Source organism: Lipophrys pholis, assembly GCF_963383615.2.
Source record: "Lipophrys pholis genome assembly, chromosome: 17".
In the NCBI taxonomy this organism is placed as follows: Eukaryota; Metazoa; Chordata; class Actinopteri; order Blenniiformes; family Blenniidae; genus Lipophrys; species Lipophrys pholis.
This window is the reverse complement of record NC_137643.1, coordinates 23,081,154-23,098,896: the sequence shown is the minus strand read 5'-3', so window position 1 is coordinate 23,098,896 and position 17,743 is coordinate 23,081,154. Positions and strand designations below refer to the sequence as shown.

General features: G+C 47.1%; 2 protein-coding genes across 3 annotated transcripts; one reads left to right on the top strand and one right to left on the bottom strand.

Annotated features, from left to right (window-relative positions):
- Positions 1–1,418: 1,418 nt before the first annotated feature.
- On the bottom strand, positions 1,419–10,348 carry vps52 (VPS52 subunit of GARP complex). Of its 2 annotated transcripts, none has more exons than XM_080485333.1 (20): positions 10,149–10,348; positions 9,866–9,947; positions 9,738–9,790; positions 9,213–9,288; positions 9,042–9,109; positions 8,634–8,809; positions 7,944–8,094; positions 7,671–7,771; positions 6,103–6,235; positions 5,972–6,029; positions 5,020–5,153; positions 4,002–4,157; positions 3,794–3,912; positions 3,375–3,498; positions 3,186–3,281; positions 2,981–3,088; positions 2,739–2,804; positions 2,184–2,295; positions 1,814–1,932; positions 1,419–1,672 (listed from the first exon to the last, which is right to left on the bottom strand). In XM_080485333.1, the coding sequence occupies exons 1-20, from the start codon at positions 10,218–10,220 to the stop codon at positions 1,526–1,528; spliced, it is 2,151 nt and encodes a 716-aa protein (XP_080341459.1). In that variant the 5' UTR covers positions 10,221–10,348; the 3' UTR covers positions 1,419–1,525. The 2 variants fall into 2 exon arrangements, with proteins under 2 accessions (XP_080341459.1, XP_080341460.1); XM_080485334.1 differs by having other exon boundaries at positions 1,433–1,672; positions 9,866–9,944; positions 10,149–10,323.
- Positions 10,349–10,370: 22 nt separating this feature from the next.
- rps18 (ribosomal protein S18) lies at positions 10,371–16,386 on the top strand. The gene is made up of 6 exons (XM_080485351.1): positions 10,371–10,405; positions 11,307–11,405; positions 11,490–11,576; positions 15,625–15,726; positions 15,935–16,026; positions 16,258–16,386. The coding sequence occupies exons 1-6, from the start codon at positions 10,403–10,405 to the stop codon at positions 16,331–16,333; spliced, it is 459 nt and encodes a 152-aa protein (XP_080341477.1). The 5' UTR covers positions 10,371–10,402; the 3' UTR covers positions 16,334–16,386.
- The last annotated feature ends 1,357 nt before the right edge of the window (positions 16,387–17,743 follow it).

Genomic DNA, 17,743 nt, shown 5'->3' with positions numbered 1-17,743 from the left:
ACCGATCCTATTTTTCAGAATTGAGTATCGGCCGATCCCGATACTTTCCCGATCCGATACTCACATTACTATTGCAAATATACTCAATAGTCTATTTTTGGAGCGACTAAGACGTCTGAAGCTAAAAGCACTATTGGCAGAAGCTTTGTTTAGCTAGAAATTATTTTAAAACTCACTTATTGAATCAAAATTCTTCTCTTTCTCTTTAGTTGATGTTGTAAACTGAGGAACATCCTCACGATGAAAAAACTATCTTTGTCCTCCCTGTTCTTCTCCCAACAAACCTCCGTCCACACCTCACTATGAACACGGCTCAACACGAGGCTTCAGGGCATGTAGTACACATGCCAGGCCTTTAGGGGCGCTGTGACTCAAACAATAAAAAGCAGAAGAAGACAGACCACATAGAAATTTAGAAGTAGACTTCTGCACATAAACACATAAACCACTCTATATAACTCTAGTTTTATAGGTCTATGGCCCTGCTCCGCCTGCTTCTAGCTTCTGCAGCTCGACCGGAGCTTCTAGTCCCTGATTGTTCTGGTTATTAGGGGACGTTGCGGACCGCGTTTTTTATTTTTTTAGATCGGCGGGGTGATCGGCTGGATTTGCCGATTCCCCGATCACTCACAAATCACTAATATCGGCCCCGATCCGATATCTACCGATCGGATCATCCCTATAATAAAGTAATAGAATTTAAAATGAAGTGTTTCTGTTACGTCCTCATAACCAGTAATCGGACATGGGAGACGGAATAGTACTGATGGTCTGTCTTTAGTTTCACCCTCACACGCAGGGCCGATGACGTCACGCGTAACAAAGGGTACGGCGTCTCTGAAGGTCCATGTACAGAAACGTAAACATAAAAGGCCTTTAACTAAAGTTTTACTGTTCAAATACATGACAGTTTTGTTGATGATTCTGTTTTAATCTATAACCAGGAATAAACCATTCATTCATTCAGATCCGTGTCTGGATGTTCAACCTACACGGGTCCAGTCCAGTCCGGTCCAGGTCTGGACTTCATGATAAGCTCAGAGGATGAGAGGACCTGGTTCCTCCGTCCACATGTCCAGACCCTCCTCAGAACAGTTGAGTGTTTGAAGCCACTTCCTTTCCTTCCCGTCACTTTCTACACTCGGCAGCTTGTTTAGTCATGTTTCCTGTCAGTGTGTCCATCTGGTCCTTTGTGTCTCTACAGAAGTTCTTTTCTCTTTTTTACTGATCACCCAGACAAACAGAGAATCAGGAGCATCAGAACCATGAAATCAGCCTGAAGAGGAGCGGGAGTCAGTGTTTCTCTTCTTGTTTGTGCACCTGGTGTGTGTTTGTCTCTGTGTTTTCGCTCGAGGTCATTTTGTCCATTTGAAGCAGTGTTTTGCCTCCGTTGCTTAAAATAGATGTAACAAGAAAATCATTCTGCACATTTACTTTGATGACTCAGCATTTAATGAACATTCAGGTTAAATATCTGTGTGTGTGTGTGCGTGTGCGTGTGCGTGTGCGTGTGTGTGTGTGTGTGTTAGAAGTTGGGCTTGTGCTTCTTCACCTCCACCATGAGGTGATGCAGGTTGATGAGTTCTGATCGGACGGCGAGGCTGCGGAACGTCTGCTGGTTGAGGACTTTGTGGAAGCCGTGATAGTACTGGATGAGCTGGGTGAGCGCCCCCTGCAGGGGGGGGGGGAGACAGGGTCAATACATACACACACACACACACACACACACACACACACACACACACACACACACACACACACACACACACACACACACACACACACACACACACACACACACACACACACACACCTGGATGATGCTGGTCCCGTTCTTGAAGTTGGTGAAGGATCTCATTACGTCCTGACTCATCATCTCCACAGACTGTTTCCAGGTGCTGGAGAACCCTCGAACCAGCTGAGTGATCCGAGCTACAGACAGACAGACAGACAGACAGACAGACAGACAGACAGACAGACAGACAGACAGACAGACAGACAGACAGACAGACAGACAGACAGACAGACAGACAGGATGATTAGGTCAGAGGTCAAACGCAAAACGAGGAAAACAAACAGAATTAGAGTTTAAAGTTAAAGAACTTGTTTCACTTGTTGGGGAAACGTGAAACTGTTTGTGGTCAATCTGAGAAGAAACTGGTGTGTGTGTGTGTGTGTAGAACCTTCGTCGTTCTTCAGCCGGTCCAGCTGTCCTTTCTCTATTAGAGCCTCGGCCTCCTTGACGAAGGAGATCATCCCTCCAAACGGCGGAGACAAGATCTCCTCGATGAACTCCTGGAGGAGAAACCACATGATGAGGTCGACCTCTGACCTGGAACCACCAGGTCCTCCAGAACCACCAGCTCCCCCAGAACCACTGAGGATCTCCTGGACCCTCTGGTCCTGGTCTGCTCCCTGGTGGAGGTCACCAGAAGAGTCTGACACTCGGGTTCAGATCAAGATGGAGGCCAATAAAGGAAACAGACTTCAAATCATTTCAATAATTTTTTTTTAGACGAGACTCTAAACTATGAAATTTGAATATACATTTGTTATGTGTTTATTTAGAGTATTTTTCATTGGAGGGAACACTGAGGCAGGTCTCAGACCCGGGGAAGGTCCTAGACCCAGGGCAGGTCCTAGACCCGGGGCAGGTCTGGAGGAGCTCAGAACGTTGGCGGCTGTTCGATACGTTATTGAGAATCAATGAGGTGAAAAGTTGATTTTATTTCTTTTACCTGAGTTCGAGCCAGAAGAAGCTGCTGGAAACCTTCAACCTCTTTACTGTCGTCTGCTGCCCTCTCCTGGACACACACACACACTGCAGGTTACACTGAGCAACACACACACACACACACACACACACACACACACACACACACACACACACACACACACACACACACACACACACACACACACACACACACACACACACACACACACACACACACACACACACACACACACACACACACACCATGAGGACACTGAGCATCATGTCATAGTTGTTGATGAGGAAGATGAGCTGATCTCTTCTGGAGGGAAACTCTGCTGCCATCTTCAACACAAAGTTCTCCACCTCCACCTGGAGAACGAACACACACACACACACACGCGCGCACTTAACCTGAATGTTCAATAAATGCTGAGTCATCATGTGTGTGTGTGTGTGTGTGTGTGACCTGCAGCTGTCCCAGCAGAGCGTTGGTTCTCTCGTTGGGAAACGTCTGGTTGATGCTGACGATGGCCGACGAGAACTCGGCGTAACGTCGTGTGATCTGAAACCCAGAGACAAACGCTGACGCACACCGTGCTGTGTGTCCCGATGAATGAAAGTGTGTGTGTGTGTGTGTGTGTGTGTGCGTGCGTACGTAGTGCGGCCGGGTGTCCAGCACTCCCAGTTTCTGAGGGTCTGTGTTTCTGATGCTGTGGATGTTCAGCTCCAGGATGAATTCAAACCGAGGCCACAGCAGCTCCAACACGGCCTCCCAGTACCTGACACACACACACACACACACACACACACACACACACACACACACACACACACACACACACACACACACACACACACACACACACACACACACACACACACACACACACACACACACACACACACACACACACACACACACACACACACACACACACACACACACACACACACACACACACACACACACACACACACACACAGTATGAGCACACACTGTCTACAGCGGAGGTCTACAGCGGAGGTCTACAGCGGAGGTCTACAGCGGAGGTCTACAGCGTGGCGTGTGCTCACTTGTCCAGAGCCGGGATGCTCCTCTTGGCGGTGATGGCTCTGAAGCGCAGGATGATGTGGATGCAGAGGAAGACGGCGATGCTGTCGAAGCAGTCCGACACGTAGGTGGACATGCTCTTCTGCAGGAAGACGACATCATCATCATCATCATCATCATCATCATCATCATCATCATCACCCCCCTTCCCCTGAGGAATCCTGCTCGTACCAGAAACATGCCGAGGGTTTTCCCCATGATGCTGTTGAAGAGGTCCAGCGCAGAGTTTCCTGTCACCATGAAGAAGTCGGACAGGAAGAGGAACTCCCTGCAGCCGTTGTCCAGCAGAGCGTAGTGCTGACTGCGGAACAGCATCTCGTACGGGTACTGATGGACGGAGACAGAAAACACTATAACCATGAAGTTCTGACAAAGACAAAGTTCTGGTGTCATGTTGGACTATGGCTTAAAGACACGTCTTCCTTCCTCTTCTTCTGCGGTTGAGCCATGTGGAGGAGCGGGTGAGGAGACTGTGAGGGGACAGTGAGGGGACTGAGAGGACTGTTAGGACTGTGAGGAGACAGAGGACTGTGAGGAGACTGAGAGGACTGAGAGGAGACTGTGAGAGGACTGTGAGGGGACTGAGAGGACTGTGAGGGGACTGAGAGGACTGTGAGGAGACTGAGAGGACTGAGAGGAGACTGTGAGAGGACTGTGAGGGGACTGAGAGGACTGAGAGGAGACTGTGAGAGGACTGTGAGGGGACTGAGAGGACTGAGAGGAGACTGTGAGGACTGTGAGGACTGAGAGGAGACTGTGAGGAGACTGTGAGGACTGAGAGGAGACTGAGAGGACTGAGAGGAGACTGAGAGGACTGAGAGGAGACTGAGAGGAGACTGTGAGGAGACTGTGAGAGGACTGTGAGGAGACTGAGAGGACTGTGAGGAGACTGAGAGGAGACTGAGAGGACTGAGAGGACTGTGAGGACTGTGAGGAGACTGAGAGGACTGTGAGGAGACTGAGAGGAGACTGAGAGGACTGAGAGGACTGTGAGGAGACTGAGAGGAGACTGTGAGGAGACTGTGAGGAGACAGAGGACTGAGAGGAGACTGAGAGGAGACTGAGAGGAGACTGTGAGAGGACTGTGAGGACTGTGAGGAGACTGAGAGGACTGAGAGGAGACTGTGAGGAGACTGAGAGGACTGAGAGGAGACTGAGAGGATTGGTTCACAACCGGGTGCAGCCTCACCCTGCTGTCCCCCCTCTGGGCCGTGTGGGGGACCAGGATGGGCCCCTCCAGCTCAGCAGGACTCAGGATGGACCCTCGCTGTCCCACGGTGAAGATGGTGTTCCTGCTCTTTAGCGACGGTTTGGAGAAGAAACGTGAAGCCTGCAGTCAAAGAGCCTCGACTTTGTTCAGCTGGTCACACACACACACACACACACACACACACACACACACACACACACACACACACACACACACACACACACACACACACACACACACACACACACACACACACACACACACACACACACACACACACACACACACACACACACACACACACACAACTCACCAGTCACCTTTCACCTCCAAAAATAAATTTTTACTCAAAAATGTTTCAGTGAAAACATTTTGTTTCTGCGTTTTCGTTTCACGTTTCTATTGCAACTTTTTCGGAAATAATGTCGGTTTAGACAGCAACGCCAGAAACAGCTAAAATGACTTAGTTATCATGTTGGTCCACTAGTGGGTGCTGTTGTTAGTTTCTAATGAAACACACACGGAGCCGAGAACAAAGGGCTCTAAACATTAACAAGTACCAAGTTGGATTGTTATTATGGTGACTGTCAAAATAAAAGTACCAAGTCCCTGGAGAATGTAGACTGGGAGTCATGACACCACGGAGGAAAACATTGTTCTGATTTGTCTCTAATGAGCATGTGCACAAGTACTAGTTACTCCCAACGTGGTGACCAGGAGCAGAGTTTCTGCCGTTTCCATGACGACAGAGTTTGAGCGTTTTCATAACATGCCGCTGTTGCCAGTTTACACAGCAACACAGTGGAAGCGTTTTCATGAAGCTCTGTTGTCATGTCAATAGACCCAAAACAAAACAAACGTTTTCACTGAAATGGTTGCCGTGGAAACGAGCCCTGAGCCGGAGTGTTCTGGTTCTGGATTTGAAGGATATCTTTCTTGGCCGTGTCCTCGACCCCCATCAGATCGTCTTTGTCTGCCACCTCCTCATACTGCAGCGGGACAAACACCTCGTTTCAGAGCAGGAAACACACAAGGAAGCGGCCGCAAGTTTCAATCCCTGACCTGCACTTTGAGCAACCGCCCGCTGTATGACTTGAAGTAGCTGTAGTAGATTTTACTCATGGTGTCCACGTACTCGTCTCGGATCTCTTTGGCCACCGTGCGCTCGTTGGCGAGGAGGAACTGGTAGAAGAATCTGGAAGGAAGCATCCGACAGGACGAGGTCACTGGTCTGGGACAAGAGGTCACTGGTCTGGGACAAGAGGTCACTGGTCTGGGACAAGAGGTCACTGGTCTGGGACAAGAGGTCACTTCAGGCTTCAGGTTTGACCAAACAGTGACGGATCGTAACGTCTTACATGAACACGTGAATTTACCCTCATTTCTCAGGTCCGACGGAGGCGAATGGCGGGAGCATCAGGAGTTTGATTAAATAACAACGACTGGGGATGATGCTAACGGGAACTCAATGAGGACGGGAAGAGAGAGAGAGAGAGAGAGAGAGAGAGAGAGAGAGAGAGAGAGAGAGACAGACAGCAGCTCTGCAACAAACCACCTCCAGCGGACGTTATACCTCCGTCTACCACTGGGTGGCCCTGTTCTGCTTCACCGTGACAAAGACTAGAAACAAAACCTGGAGTACGTCTGAATTGTTCCTCCGAACTCCGTAACTATCGACTTTTCTTTTACCCCAGAAGAGTTCTGTGTGGCGGCCATGATAAGGACTGTCTGAATTCTCAATAAGCAAAGGAAAGGAGGCTCGTAGCTTCCTTTAGAACCTCCTTTAGCCGAGGAACCACTGATGTTTCCTTTAGAACCTCCTTTAGCTTAGGAACCACTGATGTTTCCTTTAGAACCTCCTTTAGCTTAGGAACCACTGATGCTTCCTTTAGAACCTCCTTTAGCCTAGGAACCACTGATGCTTCCTTTAGAACCTCCTTTAGCCTAGGAAACACTGATGCTTCCTTTAGAACCTCTTTAGTCGAGGAACCACTGATGCTTCCTTTAGAACCTCATTTAGCCTAGGAACCACTGATGTTTCCTTTAGAACCTCTTTTAGCCTAGGAACCACTGATGCTTCCTTTAGAACCTCTTTAGTCGAGGAACCACTGATGCTTCCTTTAGAACCTCCTTTAGCTTAGGAACCACTGATGCTTCCTTTAGAACCTCTTTAGTCGAGGAACCACTGATGCTTCCTTTAGAACCTCCTTTAGCCTAGGAACCACTGATGCTTCCTTTAGAACCTCTTTAGTCGAGGAACCACTGATGCTTCCTTTAGAACCTCCTTTAGCCTAGGAACCACTGATGCTTCCTTTAGAACCTCCTTTAGCCGAGGAACCACTGATGCTTCCTTTACCAAAGGAGACCAGCTCATGCTCGTGGTCACTATTTGCTGGGGCATAATTTAAAAATTAAAACTTAAATGTCATTTTCTTTTTCATTTTAATTAAAGCACAGAATAAGCAGTCTTGTATAAGAAAATTAAAATGCAGTTTGGATGATTGATCAAATTTTTTTTATTTATGAGTCAAAAAATGCAGTTTAATCCTACAATCTAAAACTATTTCCGTTAATACCTTTCAAACGGATCTTTGAGCCGTATGCTCGTCCACAGATGTGAGCAGCCTCACCTGTACTTGAGCAGGGTGTTCTGGGGGATCTGGTAGTTGGTCATGGGCTTCCTAAAGGAGTAAATCTTCTGCAGGATGAACTCTCTGATCTTGGTCACGGCCTGCAGAGAAGAACGGAGGTCCCAACCGTTAAAGTTTAATTATAGTTCCTCACATCCTTTCTTCTTTTATCATTCATCAGTGTGTGTGTGTGTGTGTGTGTGTGTGTGTGTGTGTGTGTGTGTGTGTGTGTGTGTGTGTGTGTGTGTGTGTGTGTGTGTGTGTGTCACAGACCTTGAGTTTGAGGCGGTCCACGATGTCCTGGATGTCGGAGCAGGCCAGCGTCTCTCTGAAGCTCAGCTCTTTGGCAAAGTTGATCTTGTTGTTGAGCTCGTGGAGCTGCTCTAGAAACTCCTGCTCTGTGACGGGGCTGTCCAGGATGGTGCTGCACACACACACACACACACACACACACACACACACACACACACACACACACACACACACACACACACACACACACACACACACACACACACACACACACACACACACACACACACACACACACACACACACACACACACACACACACACACACAATATTTTTTTTATCAATATATAAAGTTTCTTTTGTAACATCGGAGTTGTTTCATAACATAACTTTTTTCTTGATAATGCACAAATTATAACCCAGCTCCTCCTACTCCTTTCCCCTCTGGAAGCATTATGTGATGGGCTCCACGGAGGGCAAATACGTCTAAACTGAGTAATCTCCGTAGCAGGAGCTTCCTCAGATTAGAGATATTCCCGCCGCTGGCCTGGCACTTCACGTCACAAATATTTCAGCGAGCACAATCGGCATCGCGTTCTGAAACCAGGAGCCTCTCCAGAGCTTCCTATCAGCCATGCTGCTCTGTTGACTGAACACGCTTGCGGACGTCATGACACTGGTGTGCGGGGAGGTGCAGCGGTGGGACTTACGAGATCATGGCGCCGGGCACCACCAGCTCGTCCACCAGCTGGCTGAGGTGACTCCGCACCGCCTGGCGGTTCTTCAACCGGACATTCATGCTGACGGACTGCTGCTGCAGCGTCTGGATCTCACTGCTGATGGAGGACAGGTCGCTCTGGAAGCCGCTCAGCATGCCCTCCATCCGCTACACACACACACACACACACACACACACACACACACACACACACACACACACACACACACACACACACACACACACACACACACACACACACACACACACACACACACACACACACACACACACACACACACACACACACACACACACACACACACACACACACACACACACACACACGCTCAGGGTCCGTGGGCCCGACGCCTCTGTGCAGTGCATTGTGGGAGCTCACCTCCAGGATGGAGTCGCAGGCGGTGATCTGGTTGTGCAGCAGAGCGATGTTCTGACTCTCTTTGATGTCTGAGAGTCTGACGCTCAGGAAAACTGTGCAGCCCCGCAGAACTCAATCCCCCTGCTCTAATCCAGGACGGGATTATTTAACCCTTTACTGGCTGAAGGATACAGTCTCTGATGGACACCTGCTCGATCCTCTGAAGCTCCGCCTCCACCTGCTTGGAGTACTGACGAAGGTCCACACCCTGGAAACATTTTAGTAACTAAGTTACAAGTAATCTACTTTATCATTAGCTTTCTCTGAGACTAGTTGCAGAACTGACATCCAGATTATAGAGCATCTTCCTCCTCTAACGTCTAGATTATAGAGCATCTCCCTCCACTAACGTCCAGATTATAGAGCATCTTCCTCCTCTAACATCCAGATAATAGATCTTCTTCCTCCACTAACATCCAGATTATAGAGCACCCCACTAAAATCCAGATTATAGAGCATCTTCCCCCTCTAACGTCCAGATAATAGAGCTTCTTCCTCCACTAACATCCAGACTATAGAGCATCTTCCTCCTCTAACGTCCAGATAATAGAGCTTCTTCCTCCACTAACTTCCAGACTATAGAGCATCTCCCTCCGCCAACATCCAGATTATAGAGCATCTTCCTGTCTCGTCATGTCTTCAGTGTGATCTTCTCACCGTCTTCAGAGCCTCCTTCACCAGGTCGTCCTCTAGATTAGCCTGGATGTGAACTGCAGGAGACAGAGACAGAGACAGAGCATCAGACTGAGGCTTAACTCTTTCACGCTCATGTAGGAGACACTCACTGTCCACTTCGTCCAGGATGAACTCATCTGTGGTCAGGTCCAGATCTCCAAGGTTCAGCTGGGCCATGTCTTCCTCACTCTTCTGCAGGAGAACCAGGTCAGAGTGAGAGAGGACGGGGACAGACAGACAGACAGACAGACAGACAGACAGACAGACAGACACACACACATTCTGTGTGTCTCTAAGTGTGTACGTATGTTTTTCACTGTTGTTTTCTAGCTGTCAATGCGTGTCTTCCTCCTCCATGTCCAGCAGTCTCTCAGTTGCGTGTCTCCGTCTCACCTCGTCATGTAAAAACACTTCTTCTGCTCTGTTTCCCTCCGCAGGCCGGACTGCGGTGGCTCCCTCTGCCATGGTTGCAGCAACACTCCAGAAACGCACTAAAATCCACCGAGTTAGTCAATGAAATCGCTCAGGAACGAGATGTTTTCATCTCATCGTCTTCTGCTGACGTCGGGTCCACTTCCGGTCTCCGACAGCCTGAAACTCTCGCGAGAACTCAGCAACTTCCTCTTCACGCGGAACCTTCTACCAAGATGGTGAGAGAACATTCACAACCGAGCTGGAATCGTTTGATAATCTGCAGCCATCCTGTTTTAATCTGCCGTTTTTGGTGCTTCCACTCCGAACATGAACGTTACACAGCTCGGGGGAGCGGTCACGTGAAGGATTGTTGTGAAATGACCGTGCCACAGTGCAGAAATGTGTAAAGTTGGTCCCTGTGTGTAGAGACCGCTTTCGGCCATAATCTCATCATTTAACCACGTTTTCGGACACTTATGGAGAAGTTTTAAATAACTCCTTGTCTAAGTAGTAGCGGTAATCCGTCAGGTGATATTACAAAACACCATTTGGAGAAATACACAGAAATGTACATAGTTAGCTGTGTGCGCTAACTAGCATTAGCATACCAGTGTGAGATTAAATTGGAAGATCTGGCTGCAGATTGGAGATCTCCGCTTCTTCTCTCGGTTCATTAATTTGAGATGTTGGTTGAGGTGAAGACTTAAACGTTGACTTTGGTTCACGTGAGTCAGATTAAAGAAATGAATGGAGCTGTAACAACATGAGGAGAAGGGTCGGGTAGGATGTATGCCTTCTTTTTTCCTTGTTTGAAATGTTCCCTGGAGATTAGACTGTTACAGCTGGTGGATTATCTCAGAGGAACTGTTGATGTTCTGATATGAAGGTTTAATATAGTGTTGGGTTTTGATGTCTTTAATCTGTCAGAGTGGAGAATAATGGGTTTTATACCGCTGTTTAAAGGTGAGAATGCTTTTTAGTTGTAGTTGACGGGTTTTGATTTGAGATCTGAGACGTCCTGCGTGCGTCTTTGTCTAAACGTAGATTATAAAGTCAGATTACCTTCCTCCACGTTTAGTGTGATTCGTGTGGCTAAACCCGCTCTGATTGAAGTGTGTCTGATCTGCTGTGTTTCAGTCTCTGGTCATTCCTGAGAAGTTCCAGCACATTCTTCGTGTTCTCAACACGAACATCGATGGCAGGAGGAAGATCGCCTTCGCCATCACTGCCATCAAGGTGAGCCGGGCGCTCGGACCTCGGTGTGTGGGCAGCTTGTCGTTTTCGCCGAGTGGCCGGTTGTAACGTCGGTTCTGCTTTCAGGGTGTTGGCAGACGATACGCTCACGTGGTCCTGAGGAAGGCCGACATCGACCTGAACAAGAGGGCGGGGGAGCTGACGGAGGAGGAGGTGAGGGGCGACCAGACAACACTCTTGTTTAGATGTTTACAGAATCTCACACGGCGCCAACAGTCTGAGCTGAACATTCCACTTCTCCAGCGGCGACTCTCTCAGGACCCGGTTACACCATGATGTTTTCAAGTGAAGACACTAAACTTTGTAGTGTTTTGGAGGCGTGTTTACAGGACTGGAAACGTTCCTGTCTCCATCTCTGTAAAGCTGACGGAAACTCCTCTCCTGGTCTCCGCGGCCATATTAACTAGTAGTTGTGCACATGCTCAGTAGAGACAATCAGAACCTCGTTTCCCCCGTGGGGCCATGACTCCCAGTCCATATTCTCCCGGGACTTAGTTTTATTTTGACAGTCACCGTAATAACAATCCAACTTGGTCGGCTGCACCGAGCCACGTTTTTTCACTTCTGATCCAATCCCCATACCCGATTTTGGATCGCTGCTGATACCAGAACTCTTGTTTGCGTTAATATTATTATCATTACTGTTGGTTTTATATGAGGCTGAAATAAACTCCTCTCTCCAGTAATGTATGAATGTATACATGTATTCTCTCAAAAGACAACTTGAGGTTAGTATAAGATCAGAATAAGGAAGCAGTACAAAGTATTTTTGTTCCATGTGGACAATGTGGGGGTCTGCGTGACGTCATCGTCTTATAACAAACTAGTTCTGTCTTTAAAACCTCAGAATCACTTTATTAATCCCGGCTGGGGAATTCTTGAGCAACGCAGCACAAACGGAAGGTTTCCAGCTCGAACAACACAGATGATTGGCACTATTTTACGGGACTGTCTCACAGTTTTACGTGGAGTAAGGTGTGCCCTACTCCACGTAAAACTCCGATTAAGTATTGGCATCGGGTTCTGATATCAACGTAATTCACGGATTGTGAATATCCGATCCATCCTGTGGAGATTTCTGATCCATGATCCTCGTCTGCTTCACTGTTACTGAAATGACTCCACAGTGTTTCCCTGCTGCTGCTCTGCTCGCTGGCTGCAAACTGTGGACTGGATTTCCTGAAGGGAGGCGGGTCTCAATGAGACCAGGAGGAATGAGTCAGGAAATCCATTCCACAGTTTGCAGCCAGCGAGCAGGCTAGGGAAGTAGCACTGTGGCTATCCGACTTTTCATGTCAACATGTTGCTGTTTGGACGGATTTTACACTCAAAACACCACAAAGCAACGCAGCAACGTGGATGCTTCCATCCAGGTGTCGCCGTTCTAAAACGCCAGCTCTCCGAGGAGAACGCCGCTGACCGCGGCATCAAAACAATGAAAAGCAGCTCAGCAGTTGATTCACACCTCCGTGAAGCTGCGTCCTACTCCACGTAAAACTCTGTGAAAATAGTCCCAATCATTTGTTCTGTATTAGTGCTGGAAACGTTCTGTTTGTGCTGCGTCGCTAAATAATTTCTCCAGGATTATTAAAGTGATTCTGAGGTTTGAAAGACAGAACTAGTTTATTATATCAACAGTAATGATGATCGTAACATTAAACCAAACAGCTCTGGTATCAGAACAGTATCGGTATCGGCAGATATGCAATTTCGGGTATCGGGGTTTGATAAGAAGTGAAAAAATGTGGATCAGTGCATCTCTAATGTGTGTGGTTTCATTATAGAAACAAACAGTACCAACTAGTGGCCCAACATCAGAACTACATCGTTCTCAGTGTTTCTGCTGTTTCCATGGAAACAAAGTTTTCAAAATGTTTTCTTGGAAAAGTGAAAAGATGTATTTCCACTTGAAACATTGTCGTGTAAACAGAGTCTCGGTGTGACGTTCCTGTAGTTCCTGGTACTTGGACGACAACTGTGGACTTCAAGTTCTGGTTTCATGTTCAGGGATTAAGCCTAGCTCTAGACTAAATCACATTTTAAACCAGGCCTTACTGAAATGGCTTTCTCAGATGTGGATTAAAATAGTCTCAGACTTTAGTTAAATAATCTCCTATCTTGAAGGGAGACTAGAGCTAATCCAGGTCTAAATCAAGACGTAAATTAAACCTGGTCAGAGGCAGGTTTAACTTCAGATTAAAGGCTATATGTCTCACGGTGCACGGTGAACATTGATTACCTTGACTACATCAATGATACTGAAAGACTGTAAACAGTTATAAAATAGAATTAAAAGCATAGTTAGTGATGCACCGATACCGCTTTACAGCAGCGTGCGTGTTCTGTCTTTAGACCTACAAGGGCTGCCGTAGTCGAGACGGACACAAGGCATTGTGGTGTGTGTGTGTGTGTGTGTGTGTTGAGTTCTCCTGCAGACCGCAGCCCCTCCCTGTGTGTTCGGTTTGGACATAAATAAAAGATTAATCGGCTACTGGAGTCCGTATCCTCGTTATGTAGGAAGCTACACTGAAGACAGAGCAGCAGGTTTATGGCACGTCGCTACAAGGCATGGTGAGGCGAGCACATCACGGGCGGGCAATGGGGAGCGGTTAAATCCCTCGCCTCACAGCCGGGGGGAAAGTCGGACAAGGTACTCAGATTCTGAGAGGAACACTTGTATTTATTTGCCAGTTAGTTTTATGTAGAGCTTCATGCTTAAGCACACTCGCTCTCTCAGGCACACTGGTCAAGCCGGTAGCGCGTTCTGTTAAAGGGGCCATGTAGTGCCTTTAAAAATGTAAATCTAAGTACTCGGTATCAGTGAGTACTCATACACTACTCGTTTTGGAGAAAAGTTGAATCGGTGCATCTCTAATACTAATAGAATTTGTGACGCACTTCCTATTTAAGCGATCTTAAAGTGCTACAGAAGTAAAAACAAAAATAGGTTCAAATTGAGGTCATTGAGTGGCTAAAAGAGACAGAAGACATTTAGGAACAAGAGCAATCAGATTTCTGACGTCTCCCAAAGGTTGACCAGGACTCAGAAAAGAAAAATTTTCAGATCCCCCCCCAAAAACTGAATGGAATCTTCCACGGCTTAAAATCCATCTGTGCTGATAATTCCGACTCAATCCGTGGAGTAGTTGTGATGCAACCTTTCTAACAGACCTACAAACAAATGTACGTCGAGGGTTTTATTGTGTCCTTGACGTACCTAAAGAGTTTAAAAGCATCTGTAGCCGGGGGGGGGGGGGGGGGGGGGGGGGTTGCTTTCTTTTACTGTATTTTAATGTTTTTTCCACGGGACCTTTAAAATCCAATATAAGAATGTGGAAATGGAGCATTGTAATGCATTGTGGACGACTAAATACTACGTTGTGTACTACTGAACACTACATTGTGACGTGGGATAAATTGTAGGACGAGTTGATATTGAACGTACCAAAGACCAAGTAATGTTATGGAAGAAACATACTTATTTAAAAGCACATAACTTGAACCAATATAAAGATGTATACTTTATATACAAAGAGGTATACTAAATAAAATTTTACTTCAGAAGTCACATACAGTCCAGTTTCATCTTGAGTTGCTGGACTGGTAAAATAATACTCTAATAACCTTTGAAGTTACTCTTGAAAGTGTTTCTTTGTTGTGCTCACAGTGTGTGGGAGGAATTTTGCCAGATCAAACAATTGGTACTAAAAATGGTTATAAAGTCAATTTCAATTAAACTTTCTACTGCAAAACACAGTGAAATGTGTATATAAGCACCTTGCTGGGTGGTTTCTGGGATTCATTGCAGCTTGTTGCGGCTTTGGTCCACGAGCCTCATGTTTGAAGTAAACTTCACAGCAGCGCCCCCTGCTGGAGGCCGTCGGCTCATCAAGGTGTTAACAGTTAAAACCTCGACGCTCGACTATTTATCCGTTCTTGCCAGGTCCCCAGTCCGAGGTTCCACTGCACACAGAAGTTAGACGGCTTTGAGCAGCTGTGTGTTGTTTTGAAGATTGACCGTCCAAATGACGTCTGGACGTCTCGCTGCATTAAACTGTTCAGTGAAATGGACCTACTGCAACTTAAACTGGCCTCAACAGCAAAAATACTGTCTGGGTTCAGTAGTGAAGCCGGGCCCAAATGTCGGCTCGTTCTCCTTCCTAACAGAGAAACGTCAGCGTCTCCTTTTGTTTCGTCTCAGGTGGAGCGCGTGGTGACCATCATGCAGAACCCTCGCCAATACAAGATCCCAGACTGGTTCCTCAACAGGCAGAAGGACGTCAAAGACGGCAAATACAGCCAGGTGAGCGTTCTGCCCCGCCCACCGCGAGCTGTCTATAAGGCCACGCCCACTGCGGGCCTGTCTTTAAGGCCCCACCCACCGCGGGCTGTCGTTGAGGCCCACGCCCAACGCGGGCCTGTCTTTGAGGCCCCGCCCACCGCGGGCTGTCTGTGAGGCGTCTTTAACGCTTTGCGCGACACGATGTCTGAGGTCTCCGCTCTGCTTTCAGGTCCTCGCCAACGGTCTGGACAACAAGCTTAGAGAAGATCTCGAGAGGCTGAAGAAGATCAGGGCTCACCGTGGACTCAGGCACTTCTGGGGGTGAGACGTCTCACTCGCTCACTCACTCACTCACTCACTCACTCACTCACTCACTCACTCACTCACTCACTCACGGCTGGAGCTGCAGCCCGTCCTGGACAAAACTTGAACTCCACATTGTGGTTTAGCAGGTTGTAGGAGTTGTAGTCTGTAGGCCACCATCAGGAGGCCTGAAGGAACATTTGTGTTTAGAACCCCACCAGTCTGACTGTGTTCTCTCTCCTCCTGCAGTCTGCGTGTGCGCGGCCAGCACACCAAGACCACCGGCCGCCGCGGTCGCACCGTCGGTGTGTCCAAGAAGAAGTAAAAACCCCGACTTCCCTTTTTGTGTCAAATAAAGAACGGCAGTTCAAACCCCGACGCTCCGTCTCCGTTTGTTTCATGTCGTCACTTTAGCAGGAGATTGTTTACGTTTCACGCTTGGCGCTGCACGTTCCACAATCTGGACCCAAACACGTCTAAACTAGAAACCATTGGTTCCAGAGCTGTGGGGTTCCACAGGGCTCATGGTGGACCGGTTTACATTCATTACGTACAAATGACTCGATTCTGTTGTTCTTTATAAAGTTAAGTTGAGAAAATCTTTTAAATTCTCCAGACTTCATATTTTATTTCAATCATGTGCCAGAATGACCATTTCTCATGAATATATATTTTAGTTTCTATATTTTGGGTGAAGATATATGTTATCCTGAACTTGATATTTCTAAACCTGAAAACTTATAATTGGTCCATGACTTTGAACCTTCTACGTCACCGGTGTGGAATTCTATGGTGTCACTTTAGTGCCAAAAACCCCCCCAAACACATAAAGCCTAATGGAACACAGTTAGACCACTTCCTGTACGCTTTCTGTGATTCCTGTGTGGTGATGTTGAGTTCTGGCACTTTGGGGACGGGCCTTGCGTAGGTGACTTAATAATCCCCCTCCTCTCTGATTGGTCACTGTAAACATCACTTGTTCCCGCTCCGAGCCAATCAGAGGTACAGTAGGGCGGGTCATCACAGTGAAAAGCAAGTGGCTGTGTCCTGGAAGAAAAAACGTTTATTAGGCCATCATGGCTGAACAAAGTAAGTCTCACACAGTTATCCCTCAGATTTCTTTAGATTTTATTCTGGGACCGAGGTATGGAGAATGGTTGTTTTTCTTTTTAACTGCCAGCTAAACTGACGCCTGGTCAACGCCTAATTTTCCTTAATCTGAGTTGATTGTAGAAACGTAAATCTTTTTTTTTAAGTAATATTAAACCCTATTCATTAATTCTATTAGTCTGTTATTAATTATATCTCTTCTAAACTGACTATACTTGCAATTACATCAATAAAAATATATATTTTTAACATTTGCATATGTAAATGTAGAACGTATGCAGCGATGTGGAACTCTTCATCTTTCCACCATCTGCTGTTGTGCTCCTTTACACTAGAGTGAGTCCAGCTGAACCCACTTCAATCTGCTAATTCGTGAGGACCGCAGGATTATCATATGGGCCTATTATTGATGTTATAATTACAAGTTTAGTCATTTTAGTAGAACTATAAATGACAGACTATCAATAGAATTAATATTACTGTGTGCTTTTCTGCAATCAACTCAGATTAGGAGAAAGGAGGGGGGGATTACGAGGCCCGTCCCTAAAGTGCCAAAACTCAACATCACGGCGCAGAAATCTCAGAATCCACAGCAAGCGTACAGGAAGTGGTCTAACTGTGTGTG